A 22,814-nucleotide genomic window follows, 5' to 3' on the forward strand; every position below is an offset into this window, starting at 1 on the left:
TCATATCCATATTCAGTACCAGCTGCCTTCCACAAGGGAATCTTTTCTTCCCTTTACCCTGCCTCTGGCCATTCTAACTTACCCCCAGTTTGCTTATCAGTCCCTGCCTTCTGGTTTGTCCAACCCTTGAACCCAGTGTGCTGAAGCCTTTCTCCTGCTGAAACACCCTGCCTCAAACCTGAGACCATCTCACATATTTGCTCTTGGGCACTCTGTTAAGCGGGATGTTTGTTCCAATGTTTTCACCAATGACTTGAAATGAGAGTCAGGTTAGTTGCCAAGGCTGCTAACCTTGGGCAAGCTTAACAGTCATGACCAGTGTGGGAAAGAGAACGGAATAGTTACAAGTTAAAAATGGGGCACTTAAGTCTACAATTGTACCTCATGGTATCTCGCCCACACGGCAGAGCCTGGCAAGCCACCCGTGATGTATTCGATATGCCAAACACAATAACAACAAAATCTCCAATGGAGATGTTACTGGGCCCGCTCGAGCAATGGTGTTTCACTAATAAAATTTTTTTTTTAAAAAGTGAAAAAAAAATGGGACAAGTCTGGATCCCCACTCACTTAAGCTTAGTCTTTCTGCGACTTTGGCAGTCTGTGTTATCAAGCTCTCCTTCACAGTGTTAGTCCTCAGGACTCCTGTCCAGAAGAGTCAACCAATTTGTTGTAACATTCTACTGGTAGATATCTCCCAAGTTCCCAAGAATAGAACGTGCTCAAGAGCTACTTCCTGTCTGCAGGAATCTTATCATCCAGAAAGTGAGATAAAAACAAGAAGGCTAGGAGCAGGATTGGGAAATACATGGTAATGATAAAGTTCTGGGGAAGAGAGTGGCACTAGATCCATCAATTTTCAATCCACCTGATTCTTTCCTCTTACAATTCACTCTCATCATTGGGGTTAGGAAATAAGGCGCTTAAGCATAAGGGTCTACTGGGATAAAAGCAGCTTTGTACATGCACAGAGACAAACCTAATGGCTATTTCTCAGATCCCATTGTGAATCCAGTTTTAATACAAACCTCCATCTCTTCAGTCGTGGGTACCTTTATATTTTATTAACAGTATTTATTGAGTATCATCCATGTGCTGGACACATTCAAGTCACTGAGCACTTAGGTAAAAAACACGAAAGTTTTTGCTCCCATGAGTTTCTAAGTCACTAAAGAGTTTTCACTTCCCTGATAACTTTAATTTCCGTTTTGCTCTCAGAAATACTCTGCTCAGTCCCAGAAATACTCTGCTCAGTCCCAGAAATACTCTGTTCTCCTGATGCCTCCAGTGGGGACTGAGCAGTATGTGTTCCACTTGTCAGCACCAGTCTCCCAGATGGCATATCAGAAGCTCAGGAAAGACCCTCAGACATAGCAAGAAATTGGCTTTCCCAGGCATTCCACCAGGGGAGCAGAGGTACAGAAGGTTCGTCCACTCTAGAATACCCCAGCTCCAAACTCTTTTATTGAGAATAGAAGACAGGGAGGAGAGAGCGACATAATCCTCATGAGAGAGCAGACTGGGAAGTTTATCAAGGAAGAGATATTACAAATTCAGGAATTGGGGGAATAGTTTGAGTAGACCAGAAGTACAATCTGTGTTTACAAAGCAGAATTGGTCTTTGAAAATCTCCCTGCCATTTAAGAAATAGAAATAGATTGTGTGCCTATCATGAGAGAATCTAGTTAAGTTCAATCCCTGGTGCCATATGTCCCCTATCCAGTACCACTGGGTTTGGTTCCCATAACAATAATAACTTAGGGCTGCAGAAATAGTCCAAGTAAGGTGGTTGCCTTGGCTGGCAGTGCCAACATTACTTCAATTTCCGGCATCACAGATGGTCCCACAAGTACCACCAAGAGTGATCCCTGAGCCAGCAGTACGCCCTGAGATCACTGGGTATTACTCCCTCCTGCCAGACCCCCCATCCCCATAAAGAAAGAAACAGTGAAAATTTTTCAGCAATATTCCAGACTAAATTCTGTTACTATTGCATCCAGGTTACAGACGTAAAACAATAGTTTCAAGAACTAACAAGTAAAGGAGGGTGTCCCTATCAACCCAAGGCCCATTCAGGGGGAGAGCGTAAGGGTCAACCCCTTGAACTCTTTATTCCCCTTCAGAGACTGACACAGCAACCAGGTAGAGGAGAGGAATTGGGGAGGGAAGCTGTTTAATTTCCATCTGTAGGCTGTGACTTTCTCGGTGTGAGGATTTGAGTTTCCCCAGTAGCATTCTTAGATACACTTCAATAGGCCAGGGCCTATGTTCATGGTTACCCTCTTCATGTCTTCTTTATTTTCTGCTGCCTTGTTGAATGTGCTTTGTACCCTCTGCTTTTATGAGACACTAATGTTACTGCAGATCTCAACTGATAAAAATTCTTCAGGTTACCTCAGAAGTAAACAGCCTTGTTTTGAGGAAAAACCTAGAAATAGAGAAAAGAATGCCCAAAGGTTACTCTAGCACTGCTTTCAGTTCTGAGTATGGTGGTTGGAGCCTCCTGTTAGTCTCCTCCAACACCAGTATGCCCAGGGGCTTGCAAAGAACGGCCATCAGCACAGGATCTGAGCTGAGTGGTTCAAAAACAGAAACCCCGGGCCAGAGAGATAGTACAGCAGTTAGGGCATTTGCCTTGCACGCAGCCAGCCTGGGTTCAATCGCTGGCATCCCATATGGTCCTCTTAAGAACTACCAGTAGTGATTTCTGAGAGCAGAGCCAGGAGTAATCGTGAGCATCCCCAGGTATGACCCCAAAAAACAAATCAAAAAAAGTATCCAGAAACCCAACAGTTTAAACCCAATGATAATATTAGTATTACTGTGCCAATAGTAATGTGCTGTGCTCCCACAGTTATTCTGTCCACAGTTGTGAGTTTAGAAATTGCTTTCACTTACCAGAACTTACGCTCCTTGCATTTTAACCTAAAAATAATTTGATTCTAACAAATCATGTTGTCACCTTCCGAGACCACCCCACTCATTCCAATGAGTCTGTCACTGTTAGAAAAAAAATGACTGTCAGCTTTGTTTGCTCATTCATTTACCAGTGACGTTTATGTGAACCTACACAGGACCCACATATATTTATTAGACCCCTCGTTAGCAGCCTGTGATTGCCAGCCTTCACAAATGCACTGTGATGGTAACGGAGACATGGTCAAAGATAGATGACAATAAAATATGCTACATATCGTAAAGCACAGGCTGAAAACGTAGATCATTGTCAAGGTTCAGAGAAGGGAATCCCTGGATCCTAGGAAACGTAGGGAAAAAAGCTTCACAGCAAGTGTGGCCTTAGGTATGGAGATCCCAGGATGACTAAGATTTATGTGCAGGGAGGAGTAAACGAGGATAGTTCCAGGCAGGAACTATTGCCACGTAGCAAAACAGTGCTATTAAAGGGACATACCTGACCTGGGAAGTGGTAAGAAGATCCTCCTTGGCTGGAAATTAAGTTCTGAGGGAGAGGAAATGAGACTGGAGAGACAGCTGGAGAGTTTGTTGTGAAAACCATTGACTGGTTGTCAGAGTCACCGTAGGTTATAAGGAGAATGCATGTACGGGTCATTTCACATTTTAATTGGACCCTGTTGAACATTTAGAACAACTGTGGACTGGGAAGAGGAGAGAGAGTATATGAAGTAAGGCAATTGCCTTGCACTCCAGTTTAGTCCCCAGCACCACATATGGCCCCCCAAGCAGTGCCAGGAGTGATCCCTGAGCAGGTCAGGAGTAAACCCTGAGCACAGCAATGGTAGGATGCTGGTGTTTGCTAGGAAAGGAAAGAAAGAAGGGAAAGGATGAAGGGAGAGTTTAGAAATAAGGAAATAAGTGACAACTATTTAATACAAGTGGTGGAGATTCTGGGAATCTTTTTTTTTTAGTGAGGAAACATGGAGTAAACTACTGATAGTCATCCTGAGCTGACTGATAAATAAGGCTGTGCGGGGCTGGAGAGATAGCACATTGGGTAGGGCATTTGCCTTGCACGTGACCAACCCAAGTTCGATTCCCAGCATCCCATATGGTCCCTTGAGCACTGCCAGGAGTAACTCCTGAGTGCAGATCCATGAGTAACCCCTATGCATCGCCGGGTGTGACCCAAAAAGAAAAAAAAAGGCTGTGTAGGTGTCCTCACCCATTTCAAATGACAAGTCAGGGATTGACTCAACTTGATTAATAAAACATGTACAGCTAGAGAAGAGCCTACATGGTAACAGAAATAAAGATTTGACCTGACTGATTACTCAAGGTAATGTATATATCTTCTTTTGTTAAAAATAATCCAGTAGCAACTGGGGAGACAGGTCAAAGGACCAATATTCTTGCTTTGTATGCTGGAGGTCCAGGTTCAGCCCCCAATGCATGCCTGGTCTCTGAGCACTGCCCAAGTACAGAGCCAAGAGCTGTCCCCAGCTCTGCCCAGTGTGGCCCCAAAATCAACATTATAGTAATAATAATAAAATCAGGAATAATTTATAAAAGATAATTCAGTGTGTTATTTTTTTTCTAATAATCAGTCCCCCTCAAATTCTGTTTATTTGTCCCTGTCCCTATTTGCAAGTAAAATGCCATTGTCTAAAAGAGGTCAGAATGCAAAGTTGCATTCATATTTTATACTTTCTAAACTCTTGCTTCCTGATTTTTGTTCACTTACTGCTCTCTTTCTCAGCCTTTGTTTAATTTATGGTTCTGTCTTATCTTTCCTTCCTTAAGAAATCACTAACATCACCTATTCTTCAAATCCACCTACGTTGTAATCTTTTGTATTCAGCTTTATATTTTATATCCAGCCTTTATTTTCTTCACTTGCTTTTTTAGAGATTATTAGTATTAACTGCATATATTAGCATGCATTTCAGTCATTATATATTAAAATTTTCCATGTTGAGTAATTTTCTTCAGATCTCTGCTGGATTCAGAATGTCAGCGAGCATTTTGTGGCTAGAGGTGCCAGGCTTCTCTCTCCCTCATTCCTGGTTGAAGCCAGCCTCCTGGTGCATGCTTTGTCCCGCGTCCAGAAGAGATGTGTTGTGGATGAATCCTTAAGAAAAAAAAAGCCACTGACCTCTCCTGAGGAAGCATGAATCATCCATTTGATCCTTGAGCCGCCCAGATTTTTTCCCCATGAATTCTCCAGGATAAGATTGGCCAAGTATAAAACCAATGTCAGAACCCAAGAGAGTAGTGGAGCAGTAGAGCAACATCCAAGAATGGGGTGAAAAGATGATCTTTACCCAATAATATTAAAGCATGCTTATTTCAGATTTGTGATATCTGACTCACATTTACAAAACTTTCCCCGTGCTCTTTCCTATAAAGTTTTCTTTTTTCCTTTTGAAACCTTATATATTCCATTCAGATATCACTCTTTTTTTCTATTTTGCTATGTTGGACTCCTTGCTTCCTATTCTGTTACCAGTTTGATCACTGAGATCATCATTTCATAAATGCTCAGTTTTCCTCAGTTATCCAGTATCTTTGGTTTTTGGCTTTGCCAGGGATTTGCCACATATATGAGGCAATCGATCAAACACTGAGCCATATCCTCCACCCAGATTTTTAAGTATTTAGTGATTTGCTTCTCCTGAATTAACATAATTTTCATACATACCACAGATTTGTGGAGGAAGCAGTTTTCTCATTCTCAATCTGAAGATTCTTCCATTTTCATCCAACCATTCATTCATACCTTCTGTCACTAATACTGCAAACAGTATTATGAAGCTTCTACTCTGTACTAGGTATAGTGTCAAGTACAGTGACACTAGATTCCTAGTAAACAACCCTAACCTCCAGTAGCTCACAGTAATGGGAAGAAAAACATTAAGTCAATGACCTTCATTGTTTAACTCAGAAAAGCATCTTTTTATTCAGAAGTCTTCAAATAAGACTGACACATAGGAGCAATTAGTAAATGTGTGGCAAGATTCTGCCACCATCTCTGCCTTTAAACAGCCAACCAGTCTCAGTTCAAAGGACTGACCTCTAAATAGAGTAATGCTGAAAGGAAAATGTAGGTTCTGTACATTCAACAACAAGCATTCATTAAATATCTACAATATGTCAGACTCTGTTCTACACTGAAAATCCAAATGTGAATAAAGACAGGCAGTCAGATGAACAGTGAAATATTTATAATGTGTGATAAAAGCTTTGATATTCATATAATATAATAGAGATTATAGATTAAATACAGTGTGTGTGTTTGTGTGTGTGTGTGTGTGTGTGTGTGTGTGTGTGTAACAAAGTGAGTGCATGAGTGAGGGAGACAGTAATTCAGTTGGGATCAGAGGAGTCTTCTTGAAGTAACTGTATTTCAGCTCTACCTCAAAAGTTGAAAGCCCACATCCAAGGAAGGGCACTGGCAGGCTCCTTCCAGAAGGAGGGCCTAGCTGGAGCAAGGATGCAGAGTGGGAATGGGGCAGTGGCTTATGCATTAATCCTCCCCTCCGGAAGGCAGTAGATGCTCCCTGTTGGTCTCATCCAGTATTAGAGTATCATTGATTTCAGGAACTTTCACCTTCTGAATATTTACATGAAACTCACTGTCACAGGAGGACTAGGTGAATGTATCTCTATCTGTGCTACATTAAACTGTTAGTATCTTTTATTTTCATTGTTTGAAGATGAAAATATCATTCTGTAAAAAATATTCAAGTGCACTATTAAGATTATATTTTGAGGAATAAAAACAAAAGCAATGAAGATTGCCATCTCTTCCTTGCCTCTTCCTCAGTAAGAGTTAATAACTGGTTGGAATGAACATTAATAACCTAGAGATACATAGTGTTGTTCAAGTTTATATTATCAGATTTTTATTAAAATGTTACCTCAAATAAATAATTTTTGGTAAAATTAATTTTGTCCACACTCTGTGCTAGATATGATTTGCTTGTCTAATTAAAATCTACCTACTGATTGTACTCAATTCTCAGTTTTTTAATGTCTTTTCATTTCTATATTAAGAACAAAGAACTATGGAATAAAGAAATAGCACATGCAATGCTCAGTTTTGATAATGAAAACTTATGGAGATGTTTCTTAGCACCTAATCTTCCCCTTAGCCTAAGTATTCTATGCAAGAAACACATACACACATCATGAAAAATTATAGGTCAGTTCAGAACTCTTCAGTTTGAATTAGAATTCCCTACACACACTCACGTGCATGCACGCACATACACATACTCACACACACCATGCAAAGTTATATCACACACATACACCATGCAAAATTATATCAACCAAACACACACACACACCATGCAAAATTATATGTTAGTTCAGATCTCATAATGAAATTTGCTTGCTTCTTTAAAGAGCAAGTGTAAAAAGCAGTTTCTGGTGTGCAGGAGGTTATTGATAGTTTTTTGACTATGCTTAAAATAAAATAAGTCATTGGACATAGCACTTTGGGTGGTCACTCCACAGGTACTGAAGGAACTGTAAGCAGCAGCATTCATAGTATCATCAGCACACCGGTAGGAAACAATGGCAATTTACAAACCATACTCTCAGAAACTCCATATGCAGGCACTAACCATTTCAGTCTCACCACCTGTGTCTATGTGAATTAACTACTTTTATATTAGTTTCTAATAAAGTAATATTGCATTATAAACGTTACGTGAGATTCAGGTTTGCATCATTAAAAAAAATCAACATGTGTCTATATGACCTTAGTCCCTCACTAGAAACCCAGTACTACTTTATAATACTTATTTGGCTTATTAAGGGAAGACATTTGCCTTCATAAAACTGTGGAAAGCAAGCACACACACACACAATGATTGAATGTCAAAAAAGGAAACTCACTTTCTTAAATTGGTGTCTTTATTTTTTCTCTTAACTTTTGTATGAACAAGACGTACATTCAGCTGATAGCAGTAATAATCCTTACATGTATTCTTGACACACTGACCCTCTGAAGACAGGCTAAAGCTAGCTATGCCCCAAAAAAAAGGGTTATTTTAATTTTGACAAAAATTAATAAGTTATTTTGTGCGTTTTCATAAAAGATTTGAAATTTCTCCTTTACAGTGGGTAGCTGCAGAAAAAGAAAGATGTTGAAATGTGCTTTCTAGAGAACTAAGATTGCAGACATGGAATGAAATGGGGCGGCAAAAGCTCTCAGTCTTTGATTATGGTTCTCTGAAATAAGCTGAATTTAATGTAAAATATGTGCTTCATATAAGATCAGCAATTTAGCTCTTTCTTTATTTACTAGGAAATATTTGGAGAAACCATTTTAGCCATTGTATACAGACGGTATTTTCTAGTTGATAACAGAATGCCTAAGACAAGAAATTGAAAGGTCCATGTGGCTTTTCTTTTCATTTATATTCCTTTCAGTAATGAAACGGAATCTGTTCCCTACTTCTATTTCATTAGAATTTTTGAAGCGCCTGTCACCTATCATCAGCAGTTTATACGTATTTCAAGTTTTCCCCGTGAACAAATGTACTAACTCGGGGTCCATATGTCCACATGTCTAGGAGGGGGACTCCACGTGGTTTTGGATTACCTGTCTGGACTCCTTTTCTCATTTATTGTTTGGAGTATGTCACCTTCTGTCAATCTAATTACCTCTCTAAGAAACGGCTGTTCTCAGCTCACTGTATGACAATTGCTGCCTTGTGAATTCATCCCAGAAGCCTCTGCAGTCAATTGATCTACCCCAAAAGTGTCATTCTCACATGGAAAACTGCCTTCACCATGCAGACTCACTCCAGAAACACAGGAGTCTCTAAGAAGAGAGTGTCTATAGATACAGAGCCAGAGACGCTCGTGGTTTTAGGAGACCTCCTGCCTACTCTTGACACACAGAATAACTCTTTCCAAAGTCTAGGGACATATCTTTCTAGAACTTCTAGCCCCTATTAAACAGGAATATGTAAGTGTCTACATTACCTGGCCAGTAACATTTGTAAAATATCAGCAAGCTCTAAAAAATCAGAGACATACCTGGTAATATCAGATAAACACCCGAGGAATAATGCTTATATATCCATTTAGTAATCATATTAATTTATACTGGCTATTTATTAGTGTCCTGAAGACAGACTTACAGAATCTAACAGTGATTCCTTTGTCATCTTTAAGCAGCTCTAGGCTTTTAATAAAATAAAGACAAGACTGCTCTTATATTCCATATTACTCTATGGAATTCACTTTCATTTTCAGTGCTATATAGTTCCACCATAATCATCTTTCTTGGCAGACAAGCTCTTAGCTAAGGATAGTGAGTTTGGCTATGTGCTTATGGGGATTTGGTACTCTATTAATTTGAGCTTAGATTTCATGTTTGTAGCTCTCAAAATGGTTCATTTTTAGATAACACAATTTAACTTGAAGGTTAAATTTAAAATTTATGTATATATTTCATTAAAATATGTGTGATATGTACTGTGACATAATATCAAATACAAGATGTGGGAAGAATAAATACTACGGTCCCTGTCCCCCTCCTATCACTGTGTTTTCTTTTGTGATTTCATGCCAACCGCTTCGTTTGCTCTTAGTTGGTATATCTCTTAAGGCACAAAATGAACTTTTGAATTAATTGATTTTTTTAAATCCAGAAATATGTTATATGGACCAGCAATCATACCCACTATGAAATTTGATGTCTAGGAGAGTATTAGTATTTCAGTCTTATTTTCATGTTTGAATCTTCCCCTCAGCCTTAAGTAGTTTCTGAGACTGGAGACTTGGAGACCTTGAGCAACACCTGGCAGTGCTTAGGGATGATTCCTGGCTCAGTGTTCAGGGGTCACTCCTAACGATACTCAAGTTTCATAGGTGGTGCCAGGAACCAAACTGGGGTTTTGGTTGCTTGGCAAAGCAAGTATTCTAACTCTTGTACTATCTCTGTACTATATCCAGCGAGGGCCGGAGCCATAGCACAGCAGGTAGGGCGTTTGCCTTGCACGAGGCCAACCCGGGTTCAGTTCCTCTGTCCCTCTTGGAGAGCCTGGCGAGCTACCGAGAGTATCCCACCCACATGGCAGAGCCTGGCCAGCTCCTCGTGCCATTTTCAGTATGCCAAAAACAGTAACAACAAGTCTCACAATGGAGACGTTACTGGTACCCACTCGAGCAAATTGATGAACAATGGGAGGACATTTCTACAGTGCCGCTATCTCTCCAACCCCACACGGTTGTTTTTTTTTTTTTCCTTTTAAATTAGACCTAATTTATCTTGGTGTTCTCACTACTGCAGCAATTGCATCTGATCAGGAGAGAGTTATTCTACATCCCTTATTTTTCAAGTGTAGGAAAACCCAGACAGAGGAAAGTGACCCTTCAGTGATAGAGACTCAGCCAACCAGCTCTGCCCACGCTCAGGTGAAACTTGGCAGGAGGTTTCCTTAGTTTTATAGAAGACTTGCGAGAGAGAAGGAGTTAATATTTGTGGAAATAGCTTTCAATAAAATGTAATTGATATTTGAATTTTTAGAAACGAAGCACAATATCTACCCCCAAAGGCTTCATAAGAATATGTAGCACACATGTATCTGCCAGATGGATTGTAATGACAGTTGATAGGCCTTGCTAACCCTTGCGTTCTGTTGTCAAAAATCTGCACATCAAAACAACTATGATTTCCACAATAAGACTTATTGGATAAAAGATTTGGGTGCATGGTTAATAAAATAACTGACTATCAAAGACTATAAATTAACATTACATAAGACTTTATATTAATGGCTTATATAAGACTATGTATGTGAAAAAAAGACTATGTATGTGTACCTTATAGCAGGATAATTGGGTGCATTTTGAAAAGCATCAGATAATATTTTACCCTTGCATCTTTTTTTGCCTCCTTAAGTGAATTTTTATGAGAACTATGTGGATTCTGATGCAAGACACGCAGAAACAGTTCTTAAAAGCTCAAGGATATGTGAAGATCAAAGCAAAAACACATCATACTCCAACAAATAGTTATCACCCGGAAGAATGCTCTTGTGGTTGAGATAATGCTAACAAAAGAGTTTGAAACATAGGAAATTAAGTTAGCAAATAAAATTATCTTTTTTATATATTGTAACAAACTTTACGTTGTTATTATAGAAACCCTCTCGAAGTACTTATTCTAGGTTTTTTAAATATGGCAGTATTTCCGTGAGGGGGACAGGTGGCCCACCATTATAAATTCCCTAAGATTGTAAATGTATATTTTATCATCGTGTGTCAAAATATTCATTTTAATATTCAAACATCTTACCACATAATAAGCTGTAACCATATGTTTATTTGTTATCTTATACCACTATAACATTAATAAATATTTACAGAGTCACAGTGTATCATAGATGTATTAGCAATGGTAGCTCACTTTGATTGTGAGTGAAAATCTTCTGTGCCTCAGAAACTAATTTTAAATAGTGTTCCATTTGTTACGCATCGACAAGAGCCAAGAAGTTAAAATTTTTAAGACTGGCACCCCTTTTTTAACTCATGTTGTTTTATTTATTTTCCCCAATTGAATGAATTAAAGATGGGGTGTTATCTCAGCTTTGAATTCTTTAGCTTGATGTCACAGCTTTTGCTTTATTTGTATGTGAATTCTGTGTTTAATAAAGATGAGCTCTGCTGAACTTTCCATTAAATGAGAGACACTTAGGTACACATCTTTTCATAAACCATTTGGCTAGTACCAGAAAAATTCAGAAATGTTGACTATTAATAATTAACATGGCAAGCTATGTGATTAATCAGAATTTTTATGATCTCTAAAAACATAACATTATCTCTGTAAATTGGATCAGGTACAATCAAGTTGACAACTATCAGTTTTTTTAAAAAATGGTAAAACTCGGGACTCATGACGCATTTTTCCTTGTATTAGTATTTATCCTTCTGTGACAGCTGAGACTAGACCAAATCTCCATTCAGGAGACAGCTATGTTCAAGACGAGGCACCGAGATATCACTTTCATGTGTCAGGGGACAATCTGAAGTGATCCTGTTCTGCTGAAATCATGAACAGCTTTTGCTCATTTGGTAGTTATTGACTTGGTTACCTTTTTCCAGTGTTTTTTGTCATTCTTACTCAGCTCGTGATAATGAAGCCCTAAACTCAGCTGCTTTTTTTTTTCAACCTATATCTAGGCAAATAATATCTTAATATTATCTATTTTTGTCCTGATTTTCTCATCTACAGAACTCTCACCAGACTAAACATTAATAGTTTTCTTCTGATCATGTGTCTGAGTGTTCTTATTTGGGTTCTCGGTGAAAATCTTAACTGGGTTCTCTCGCTTCCTCTGTCCATCAGGTATACATCCAAAAGGATGGTAGGACACTGCTAGTGCCAGCTATTATTTTTAATTTAAACTCAAGATCTGCTTTTGACATGATCATCAATTCTGGACCATTGTGCATCTTAACCATTTGTCTCTGGGAAGATGTTGAGTACTGTAATCCACCACCCTGTTTGTCTCTCCCTGTTTATTTGAAGCACATCATAAATTTCAGGTCATGAAATCTCAGCCCTCACCACACCTTTGTTCCATTGACTGAATTTCATTCTCAAAAGATTTCCCTTTTATGTGATGAAATAATCATGGATGAGTGCACAATGGAAATGCCTTGTGGTTTCTCTCTATGGTGTCTTTGCACTAGTGGAGTAAAGTGTGTTAAAATACAACCTGAAATTCTGGACAGCTTGAACCTCTGTTAATACCCTTGAATGTATCTTAACAGCCTTTGTCTAGGTCTGAACTTTCCAAATTATGTATTTCAGACATTGAGAAAGAAGGGCCTTAATGGGTGTGACAGCCCAGATCCTGATGCAGACGATTCAGTAGGTCACAGCCCTGAGTCTGAGGACAAGTACAGGAAAATTAACGAAGATATTGATCTAATGATCAGCAGGCAAAGATTGTGTGTAAGTACTTGAAACACCCTTCCTTTTTTTTTACTCTTGATATTTCTCTGAACCTGGCAGGCTTTGAACAAGAAAGAAAACAAAGGCTGTGAAAGCCCCGATCCCGACTCCTCTTATGCACTCACCCCACGCACTGAAGAAAAATACAAAAAAATTAATGAAGAATTTGATAATATGATCAAGAGTCATAAAATTCCTGTAAGTACCAAAGGTAGATGGCTGGTCTGCTGATAGCTGCTGCAGTAACACCCCCTTAACCCTTTCAGTGAGGAACTTTTTAAGAAGCACTGGAAAAGCAAACCAGTAAAGTAGCCATCTCATCCCCAGGCACAAGCCTGTAGAGCCGCAACCCTTGAAGTTGCTTATTCTTTATAATAAGAGTCGCCACCCAAAGTCATGCTGAGGTAGAAATTTTGAAGAAAGAGAGGTTATGTGGCATCCTCTGAATTTACAATGTTTTTATAAAAAAAATTTTAAAAATTAGTGAAAACCTTGTGAAGCCACACAAATCGTGGTACATATGAACAGCCTACCAATCTCTTGAGCAAGTCTGAGGATTTCCTCGAAAACACAGATTTCTGTATTCTACCAAGACCAGACCAGTGGAAAGGCAGCTCTTCTCATGTAGATCACATGATCATCCCCTCCAGAAAAGTTCATTGCTGAATAAAGCTTCTGCCCCCTCCCTAAATGCAACATATCCAACCACAACACTGAAGGTTTAAAGCTAATGCTCGCTGCAGGAAAGCAGACTGCATGCAAACCTAACGGTAAGATTTCAACGTGTCTGTGTGCCGGGGTGATTTTAAAGCCTTGTCAGAATATATGCTTTGCCTACATCTCCACTTTTCGATGCTTTAACTGTCAGCTAAATTTTGTCTTAACCAAATCAAAAAATTTCTAACAGCCAATCAGATGTGCCTTGCCGGATATTTAAGAGAAATAACTCTGCATGTATTATTTTGTTTGCCCACATATGGAAGGGAGATGTGAGTTCCTTCTATTATATTCTCTCACCGAGGGATTTTGTGGCATAACTGACGAAAGTCAAGGTTCACACACTTTGGGAATAACTGGTGTTAGTATCTGAGTCCTCATCATGTACCGACTTCTTAGCTAATTAATTCCTTTCTCCAAAGTGTGCTTTACCTAAATTAGTGAAAGAACGTAAGCCTCAGAGACTGAGAGAATGGCCAGTGTTGGTATGTCTCAGCAGCTACAAGTACAGATCTTCAGGAACACAAACCGTAGGTCAAATTTACAATTGAACTTTCAAGATAAATTAATGTTCAGTACTGGATAAGTGTACAATCCACAATCCACACAGTAGGTACAAAATTCAGCTCTCTAAATTTAACTTAAAGGCTAGGGATGCAGGGGGCCAGAGCAATAGCACAGCGGGTAAGGCATTTGCCTTGCACGCGGCCGACCCAGGTTCAATTCCCAGCATCCCATAGGGTCCCCCAAGCACCGCCAGGAGTAATTCCTGAGTGCAGAGCCAGGAGTAACCCCTGAGCATTGCTGGGTGTCACCCAAAAAGCAAAAAAAGAAAAATAGGCTAGGGATGCAGTTTAGTGGTGGAATACTTATTTTTCTGGCATGCTGTAAGTTTTTGGTCTCTGTCCCCAGCACCACAAAAAAAAGTAAAAGGGAAAAAAATCATATGAAATGTATTTGCATATTAAATTGTCTATCCTATAATCTGATTCTTTTGTCAGGCATTATAGTGTCGGGAGTAGAGCTATTGTTTGATCAGAAATTTTTCTTGTTGTTTGTTTCTGGGCCATCCAACAGTGCTTAGGACTTTCTCCTGGCTCTGCACTCGGGAATTACTCCTGGCAAGACTCAGGGGACCATATGTGCTGCCGAGGATCAAACCCCGGCTTGGCTGTGAAAGCCAAACTCCCTACCTACTGGCCTATCTTTCTGGACCCTGGGGCACTGTCCTCCCGTTGTTCATCGCTTTGCTCGAGCGGGCCCAGTAACGTCTCCATTGGAGACTTTGTTGTTACTGTGTTTGGCATATTGAATACATCATGGGTATCTTGCCAGGCTCTGCCGTGCGGGCAAGATACTCTCAGTAGCTTGCCAGGCTCTCCAAGAGGGGCAGAGGAATCGAACTCGGGTCGGCCATGTTGGCTGTGTGCAAGGCAAACGCCCTACCGCTGTGCTATCACTCCAGCCCTTCTGGACCCTAATCAGAATTAATTATATATCATGTCATGAAGGAGAGTTCAGTGTATTACATTCTTAAAGGTGTCCTGAAACTAAGTACTATATCCAGCACATGCACTGTGGGCACCTCATCGGATCAAATAGTTTGGTGCAGCAGTGCATACTTCTTAGGGTCAGACTTCTCAAAAAATAGCCATGGAACTCTAATTATTCACTTTTCCAAAAAAGGAAAGAAACTTGGCTTGAGTTCATTTTTTTGTTGCTTCGATCCAGGTTTCTCATATTACATAACACACTCATTTTGTACTGCTGCGCACAAATGTTTGTCCGTGTAAGATTTAAGGAGCTAAGTAACTGCATTAGCCTCAGTTAGAGTTTGCCTGCCTCATCAGAAAGAGTCCGGAGTGGACTGGTGACTTGCCTGGGCAATGCTCCTAACTGTGTGGGGACTGTTAGTCCCCAGAGTTCTAAGAGGACTTCCAGGTTGACAATCAAATCCTCTCCCCCAGGCTTTGGGGCTAAAGAGGTGCGATGCAGACTTGGGTTTCCTCACTGGACTTCAAGCTATCGCAGAGAGTTCAAACCCAGGATACCGCGAGTTCCTTGAGGTGTGTTGTGTGATGTGAGGCCCAGGCTGCGGTGCCACACGGCGCTAAGCAGCTCAGAGCTACGTCTCCTGCTGCCATCTCCGTGATGAAAAAGCTCAGTTTTCGCACATTGCTCCCAGTTGCTGGAAGTAAATTTTGTTGAAAGTTTCCACAGCTGCTAAAACATTTCCAGCAGGGTAAGGACACTCTGCCCTTTGTATGGAGAGAGTGTCTCCACCTTTTTAAAAACATTACAAGACTGTTTTTCTATTTCAAAGACCCAGTTTGATGAGTTTCCCTTTTAAACTAGAAAATTTAATATTGCAGTCACCTGTTAGTACACTGTAATTTATGCCCATATTCCTCAATTACATGAAATAATTCATGGATGATTTGGGATCTTGTTGACTGGCATTTCCTCCTGTAGGATTGGCCGTCGTTCATGCTTGGCTTTACAGCAAGAAAAAACAGCTCCATTTGAGGAAGCTAGGGCTAGGAAACGGCTGAGATGCAAGGCTAGATATAAGACTGGGAAGGGAGGATCTAGGTAGAGAGGTTGCTGTTTTCTTCAGTAATAAACTGAAGAAAGCAAAATAATATTGTCACAAGGATGAAGGTAGGAACAGAAAGGCGGAAGCACTTGAGATTGTTAAATATGCAAAGGAAGAATGCTCAAGGGACAGAATATTCAATGTCTAAAATTGCAGTGGGGATAAAACATAAGCTTCTTATGGGAAGGAAGGAGGACTGCATGTAAGAGAACATTCCAGAGTGTCCTGAGAATCTTCAAATGGTGGAGAGGTAGAGTGAAGTTGAGTGCAGCCATCAAATAATAGCGACTTATTGTATAGAATTTAGCTTTTCTTTTTTTTTTTTCTTTTTGGGTCACACCTGGCAATGCACAGGGGTTACTCCTATCTCTGCACTCAGGAATTACTCCTGGCAGTGCTCAGGGGACCAAATGGAATATTGGGAATTGAACCCGGGTCAGCCTTGTGCAAGGCAAATGCCCTATCTGGTGTGCTATTGCACCAGCCCCGAATTTAGCTTTTCTTGAGATAGGAAGCAAATGTCTGAGAAGGATGATACCTTGAAGGCATTGTGAAGAACTGGAGATGGCGAGGGAATGAACAAGAGCGTGCTAAGAGTTGGCAGGCAGCTTTGAGGAAATTTGAATATCAGCAATATGGGCAGACAGGAATCACTGGAGGTGTGTGATTTTTCTTTCCTTTTTTTTTTTATTCCTGTGCTAACATTCAGCAGTAGTCTGGTAATTGAAGTGTTATTAATGGCTAAAAGAGAAGGCTTCTATTCATGAGAGAAGAAAGTGGGAGCCAGAGAGTGTATTAATTAAAAGTACTTTATTCTTGTTTGGGGGCCACACCCAGCTCTGCTGAGGCTATACTTCTGGCTCTGTGCTCAGGGATCACTCCTAGTAGTGCTCAAGGGACTATAGGCAGGATTAGGGAATTAGGGCAGTTGGCTACATGCGAGGCAAGCACTTTAACCCTCTTTCTGACCCTCATTAAAAGTATTTTATGAAAAACCTTATTTGAATACTATTTGGACTTTTCCTTATACTAAGGTTTGACAGTATTAGGGGGTTGGGACACGAGTTCAGAAAACTATCTGACCACAATGATTCTCTTTAATTACCGGTTGATTAGGGACAAGAATTAAAAGGTTTGATCTGTCATGTCTGTATCTCTTAAAATCTTGCCTTCCCTTCTGACCATGTGACATGAGCAGTCACCTGGACCCTGCTCTGGCTAGACCATGCTTGTTTAAATGTGCTACCAGTACTGTCATGAAATTCCAAATCAAGTTTGTAATAAGGACCCTTATATTTTCATTTTTCCCTGGACACTGAAAATTATACAGTTCTGCCTACGGAATTTTATTTATTCACACCAGATTCCCTTTCCCTGTCATGAGTATTCTGAGATTTGGAGCCTAGCATGAAGATCATTGCCGTTTGGGAATTTTAAAAACAATGGTATGGCTTGTGTTTTTTAAAAGACAAATCTTCTAAATTTTATATGCTTTTAGTTCCCTCGTTTTGAAAAGTCAAGAAGCAGAAGAGAGAATTGTGCCAATTCCCTAGAAACGTTTGTACATTAGAGAGCCGTTGTGTTCCATAAAATTGTTAGAATAGTTTGACTTCTCTATAAACGCAGCCACGTGGTGTTGCAGATAAGGTTGATGGAAAGGAAGTAACTTGCTTGGTTAAATTGCAGTTTATGGCACAATTGGAACTGAGATTTCTGATAGGAAGACTAATATTCTTTCTGTTTCTCTGAGAGATCTCCCCATTGGGGTCATTTTTTAAGCTTAGTGGTTGTCTTCTAACTTGCAATATTCAGTTTGTGATAGTACTATGAAGGAAGGGCTGGAGCGATAGCACAGCGGGTAGGGCATTCGCTTTACAAGCGGCCAACATGGCCGACCCGAGTTTGATTCCTCCGCCCCTCTCGGAGAGCCCGGCAAGCTACCGAGAGTATTCGATATGCCAGACACAGTAACAACAAAGTCTCCAATGGAGACGTTACTGGACCCGCTCGAGCAAATCGACGATCAACGGGAGGGCCTTTACCTTTACCTTTACCTTTTACTATGAAGGAAAGGGTCAGGAGATAGCACAAAGGTCTGAGCGATGCTTTGCATTCTAGAGGCCCATTTTCAGTCCCCAACACCAGCTAATTCTCCTGATCTCAGAGCTGGTAATAGGCCTTGAGCACTACCAGGTGTGACCCAAAAACAAAAATTCCTTTCCGAAGGATACAAAACAAAATGCTCGATTTGCTGGAGTGGGCCCAGTAACGTCTCCATTGGAGACTTTGTTGTTACTGTGTCTGGCATATCGAAACAAAACAAAATGAGTGGCAGAAATTTTTTTTTCTGAATTGTGAATCTTCTTTTTGTTTGGGAGTGATACCTGGTGACTTCCAAGGCTCAGTGTTCAGGGGTCACTCTTAGCAGTGCTTGGCAAACCATGTGGTGCTGGAGATGGAACCCAGGCCAGTTGAGCTACCTCACCAGCCCTGAACTGTGAGTTTCGGAAGTACAAGTACAGTCTGATGTCAGAATTATATATGACTGCTCTTAAGCCAATCACAAAAGTTTTATAATCATCATCAAAATTACTTACAGTTTAGAACGTTAGAAACTGAACCAGACTTAGGGAAAGATAGAGGAAAGGAAGATAGAGAAATGTTCACTGACTTTGTTCATTTGGGCAATGCAGAACTTACTAAACAATTCTTAATAATAATATACAAATAATCGCCTTGCTGGCAGTGGGAGAGACTGGGCTCTCAGCTAAAACACTCTCAATTCAGGAAAATACTCAAAGGAAAGTTATTTTTATCTGATATGTCCAGATTCTTAGGTACTCAGTAGTAGAGGAATGTTAATGAGTAGTAATTTCAAATTTAAATATTTGTACCAAAAGATGACTTCAAAATTCCTAAACTAAGTGAATTTGGATGAGGGGAGTTTTCAAGCTGATTTTTCCACCAAGATCTTCAGCCACTGGGGCTGGAGCAATAGCACAGTGGGTAGAGCGTTTGCCTTGCACATGGCCAACCCAGGTTCGATTTGAAGCATCCCACATGGTCCCCTAAGCACCGCCAGGTGCAATTTCTGAATGCAGAGCCACGAGTAACCCCTGTGCATCGCCGATGTGACCCCCCCACCAAAAAAAGATCTCAGCCACTTCCTATAAGTTAGTGAATCTAGACCAAACACTGCTATGAATGTGTGTCCATATTTAGGGAATCAGTTCCATTCATTATTTTTGTGAATTGTAAACAACAAATCACGAAAATTCTGCCCTTAATTATTTCATAGTATGACTTCTAACTATAATATTCTATTTCCACCCCAAAATTTACTCCGTGTTGTAGATTGATTTTGAAGTGAAAGTAGTAGGCTCAATTACTAGTTAGATGACTATAGGTCACTTTCTAAACCACAGTGACATAAGAAAGAATAGAATTATATTGATAGACAAGGAATGTTAAAAGGGTACAATCATATCGTGTGCATAAAGTATACCCTTCCATGCCTGATCAATAAATAGTGGAATTGTAAGCTTGTAGTTTTGTGTCTGTATAGTGTCTTCCAAAAATTCTCCTTTAAAGAATAGTCAATTAATATAATAAAGAGTAGACTAAAGTCCTGCATTACTTTATAGCAAAAGAACTTCAGTGCCTTGTTGAAAGGGAACAGTTGAATTTATAATAGAAGGAGAAAAAAAAAGAGCAAAGGCAAGGGTCCAGTGGGGCGGGGGGCAGGGGGACTTCAGGACAAGATGCAGGATTAAACATGGTGATCAGAATGGGTTTTCTTTAGAAGGCCAGATTTTAGGCATGTCTGAGGAGGTGAGAAACTAAGCTAAAAGACTGAGACAAAAATCAGAGAGAGATGATAGAAATTAAATAACAGAAGACTTGCAAGAACTAAAATCTATAGGGCTTTGTGACCACTGAAAGTCCAGCTTTTACACTAAAGTGGGAGCTATCACCGTTTTAAGTGAAGAAATGCCATTATCTTCTTTATTCTTTAAAGGACTCAATGTGTTTGTGGGGTGGAAAATAAAAAAGAGAAGCAGATGACTCTTAGGAGGTAGCTGCAGTGATGAAGGCAAGAGATGATGAAGCTGAAGCCAGGGTGGTTGACATGAAAAGGTGAGAAGCAGGCAGAGTCCAGTTGTATTTTGAAATGAACTCAATAGCATATCCTAATAAACTGAGCAAGGGAAGTGATAGAAAGAGATTATATTCTATGCAATTAAAGCAAGGAGCTGTCTATCATCAGCTAGAGATAAAGAATGAGTAATGCTAGATTAGAATTAGTGCTGAAATATCTAACACACCTGTAGGTTGAAATCTTGAGTGTGTTGCTGGAATGTAATGTTAGAATTAAGAGAGAAAGCCAAGGGGCTGGAGCAATAGCACAGCAGGTAGAGCATTTGCTTTGCACGCGGCCGACCGGGTTCTATTCCCAGCATCCCATATGGTCCCCTGAGCACTGCCAGGGGTAATTCCTGAGTGCAGAGCCAGGAGTAAGCCCTGTGCATTGTCTGGTGTGACCCAAAAGCAAAACTGAAGAGAGAGAGAGAGAGAGAGAGAGAAAGAGAGAGAGAGAGAGAGAGAGAGAAAGCCAAGCTGAATATAGCAAAAAGGCTATGGTAATCTTCATTCACAAAGAAAGAACACTACAAAGGCAGAGAATCAGTAAAATCCATGAGGTAGAAAGCAAAGTTCTGGACCGTGGAAGATATGCAAGTTTAACAAAAGTGGATCTTAGTGTCCAAGTTAAAGACTGAGAAGTTACCATTGGATTTAACTACCTAGAGAGTGTTAACAATTATGACAAGAAGATTTTGAGTGAAGTGGTAGAGGAAAATGTTTTTAATGTAGTATGATGAAGGGGGAAAATCTGTATGCTCTATAATAACCTAAGTTGTTAAGTTGCCATTGGTAACACAGTTTTCCAAGATGATGAAAAATTCTAAAGCTCTATACAAACCAAAGGACATTCCTTCAATGTATACTGTAATTACCTTTCTGGAAATTTCAGTCTGTATGAAGAATATCTATCTTGTTGTCTGAAAAAATACCTTGAGTTTGCAGAACAAAGTTGACTCAGATAATTATAAACATGTTATGTTATATGCGTTAGTGTCCCACTATGACTTTTGAAAGTAGAACAGGGAGAGACTATTAGGTTTTCAGAACCATCCCACGTACAGTAATCCTGTTATACATTCCTAGCTACCCAGAAAGTATCTACATCACACCTTGATCATGGTGACATCCAAAAGCAGACCCCAAATTTCCAAAATGCTCCCTGAGAGACTCTATAGAGTGCTACTCTTCTAGATCTTCATGAATTAACCATCATGGCTTAAGTAGGAAAACAATGGCAAATTTCAGAAAAGGTAACTGAACAATACTTACTAAATGGATTGTTCATAGAAACCCAAAGACTTGGAAAAGTATTAGGGCTTGCAACCTAGAAACTGTTCCCACCTGTAGGTCTCAAAGGTGCAAGAAAAGAGGGAGGTTAGTTAGCAGTGATACCATGTCACACAGTAGAAAAGAAAGACCCAATAACAGGCATGGCGTTCGCTATAGGAATAGATGTAACCTCCAGCACAAAGGAGTCTGTAGTAGAAAAACACCTAGTTTCTCTACTGTTCTCTGTGCTTCTGTTGTGTGCCTCTCATGGCCCAGCTGACGCCAGTGGGTAAGGGTAACCTGCTACATGTAGGGGTAGCATCAACACAGAGAAGAGGAGAATGCATCCGGAAGGACAGAGGGAGGAAATCTGGCACAGTTACTTTGCTCTTCATTTTTAGGCAGGCTGGATTAATTCCTATTGGCCTTTTAAATAATATCATATTTAATTTACAAATATTTATTTTACAGTAAAAAATAAAATATTTTGCTTAAAACATCTTTAGAAACGTTAGGGATACATTTATTCTTTGATAACTTATTGAACATTTACATTCCTTGATATTGTGGTAATTATCCAAAATTACTCTATTACCATGTTTATAACAAGGCCTAATAAAGAATTATGGTGTTAATACAGTAGTTTCTTTGTACTTCCTTCTAAAACATTGAAGCGTAAAAGATATATAAAAGCAAAAGCAATGAAACATTTGTTCCTCTCAACATTGATATTTCCCAATGTTGGAGGAAAACAAAAATAGGAAAAACAAGGAGCAAAGGAGCAGAAATGTTCATGAAACAAAGTATTGCAATCATCACTGGAATTGACAGAGAGCTATTTCAGATTATGACTTATGATGCAGGCCAATTGACTAGTAAAATAAAATTATCATACAGATTAGATAAAAACAATAGAAAAAATTTTAGTCCATAGGCATATATAGACTCAAATGTAAAATATGAATTTAAATACAGTGGTTTCTTGGAGAATCCAAGAAGTAAAGTTCTATATAAGTCCTGTCTTTGTAATATATATATTTTTCATATATTATATATGCATTAGGATATATACATAATACATGCACACATTTATTTTATATTAGACGTACTGTATACTTTGACATCAGTAATCCTCTGGTAATATATTCAAAAAGCATTGCATTTGTAATACTTTTTTAAAAGTAGAGG

General features: G+C 39.6%; 1 protein-coding gene across 8 annotated transcripts in view; it reads left to right on the forward strand.

Moving 5' to 3' along the window:
- MEF2C (myocyte enhancer factor 2C) overlaps positions 1-22,814 on the forward strand; it is a 155,081-nt gene that overhangs the window by 98,424 nt on the left and 33,843 nt on the right. For 5 of the 8 annotated variants that reach the window (XM_056112385.1, XM_056112386.1, XM_056112387.1 and 2 more), the window contains exon 4: positions 12,758-12,901. In XM_056112385.1, coding sequence (XP_055968360.1) covers positions 12,758-12,901 — 144 coding nt within the window. Of the gene's footprint in view, positions 1-12,757; positions 12,902-12,961; positions 13,100-22,814 lie in introns of all 8 variants that reach the window. The other 3 variants (XM_056112389.1, XM_056112391.1, XM_056112392.1) reach the window with 2 other exon arrangements.

Source organism: Sorex fumeus, unplaced genomic scaffold (assembly GCF_029834395.1).
Source record: "Sorex fumeus unplaced genomic scaffold, SorFum_2.1 ptg000018l, whole genome shotgun sequence".
NCBI classification, from domain to species: Eukaryota; Metazoa; Chordata; class Mammalia; order Eulipotyphla; family Soricidae; genus Sorex; species Sorex fumeus.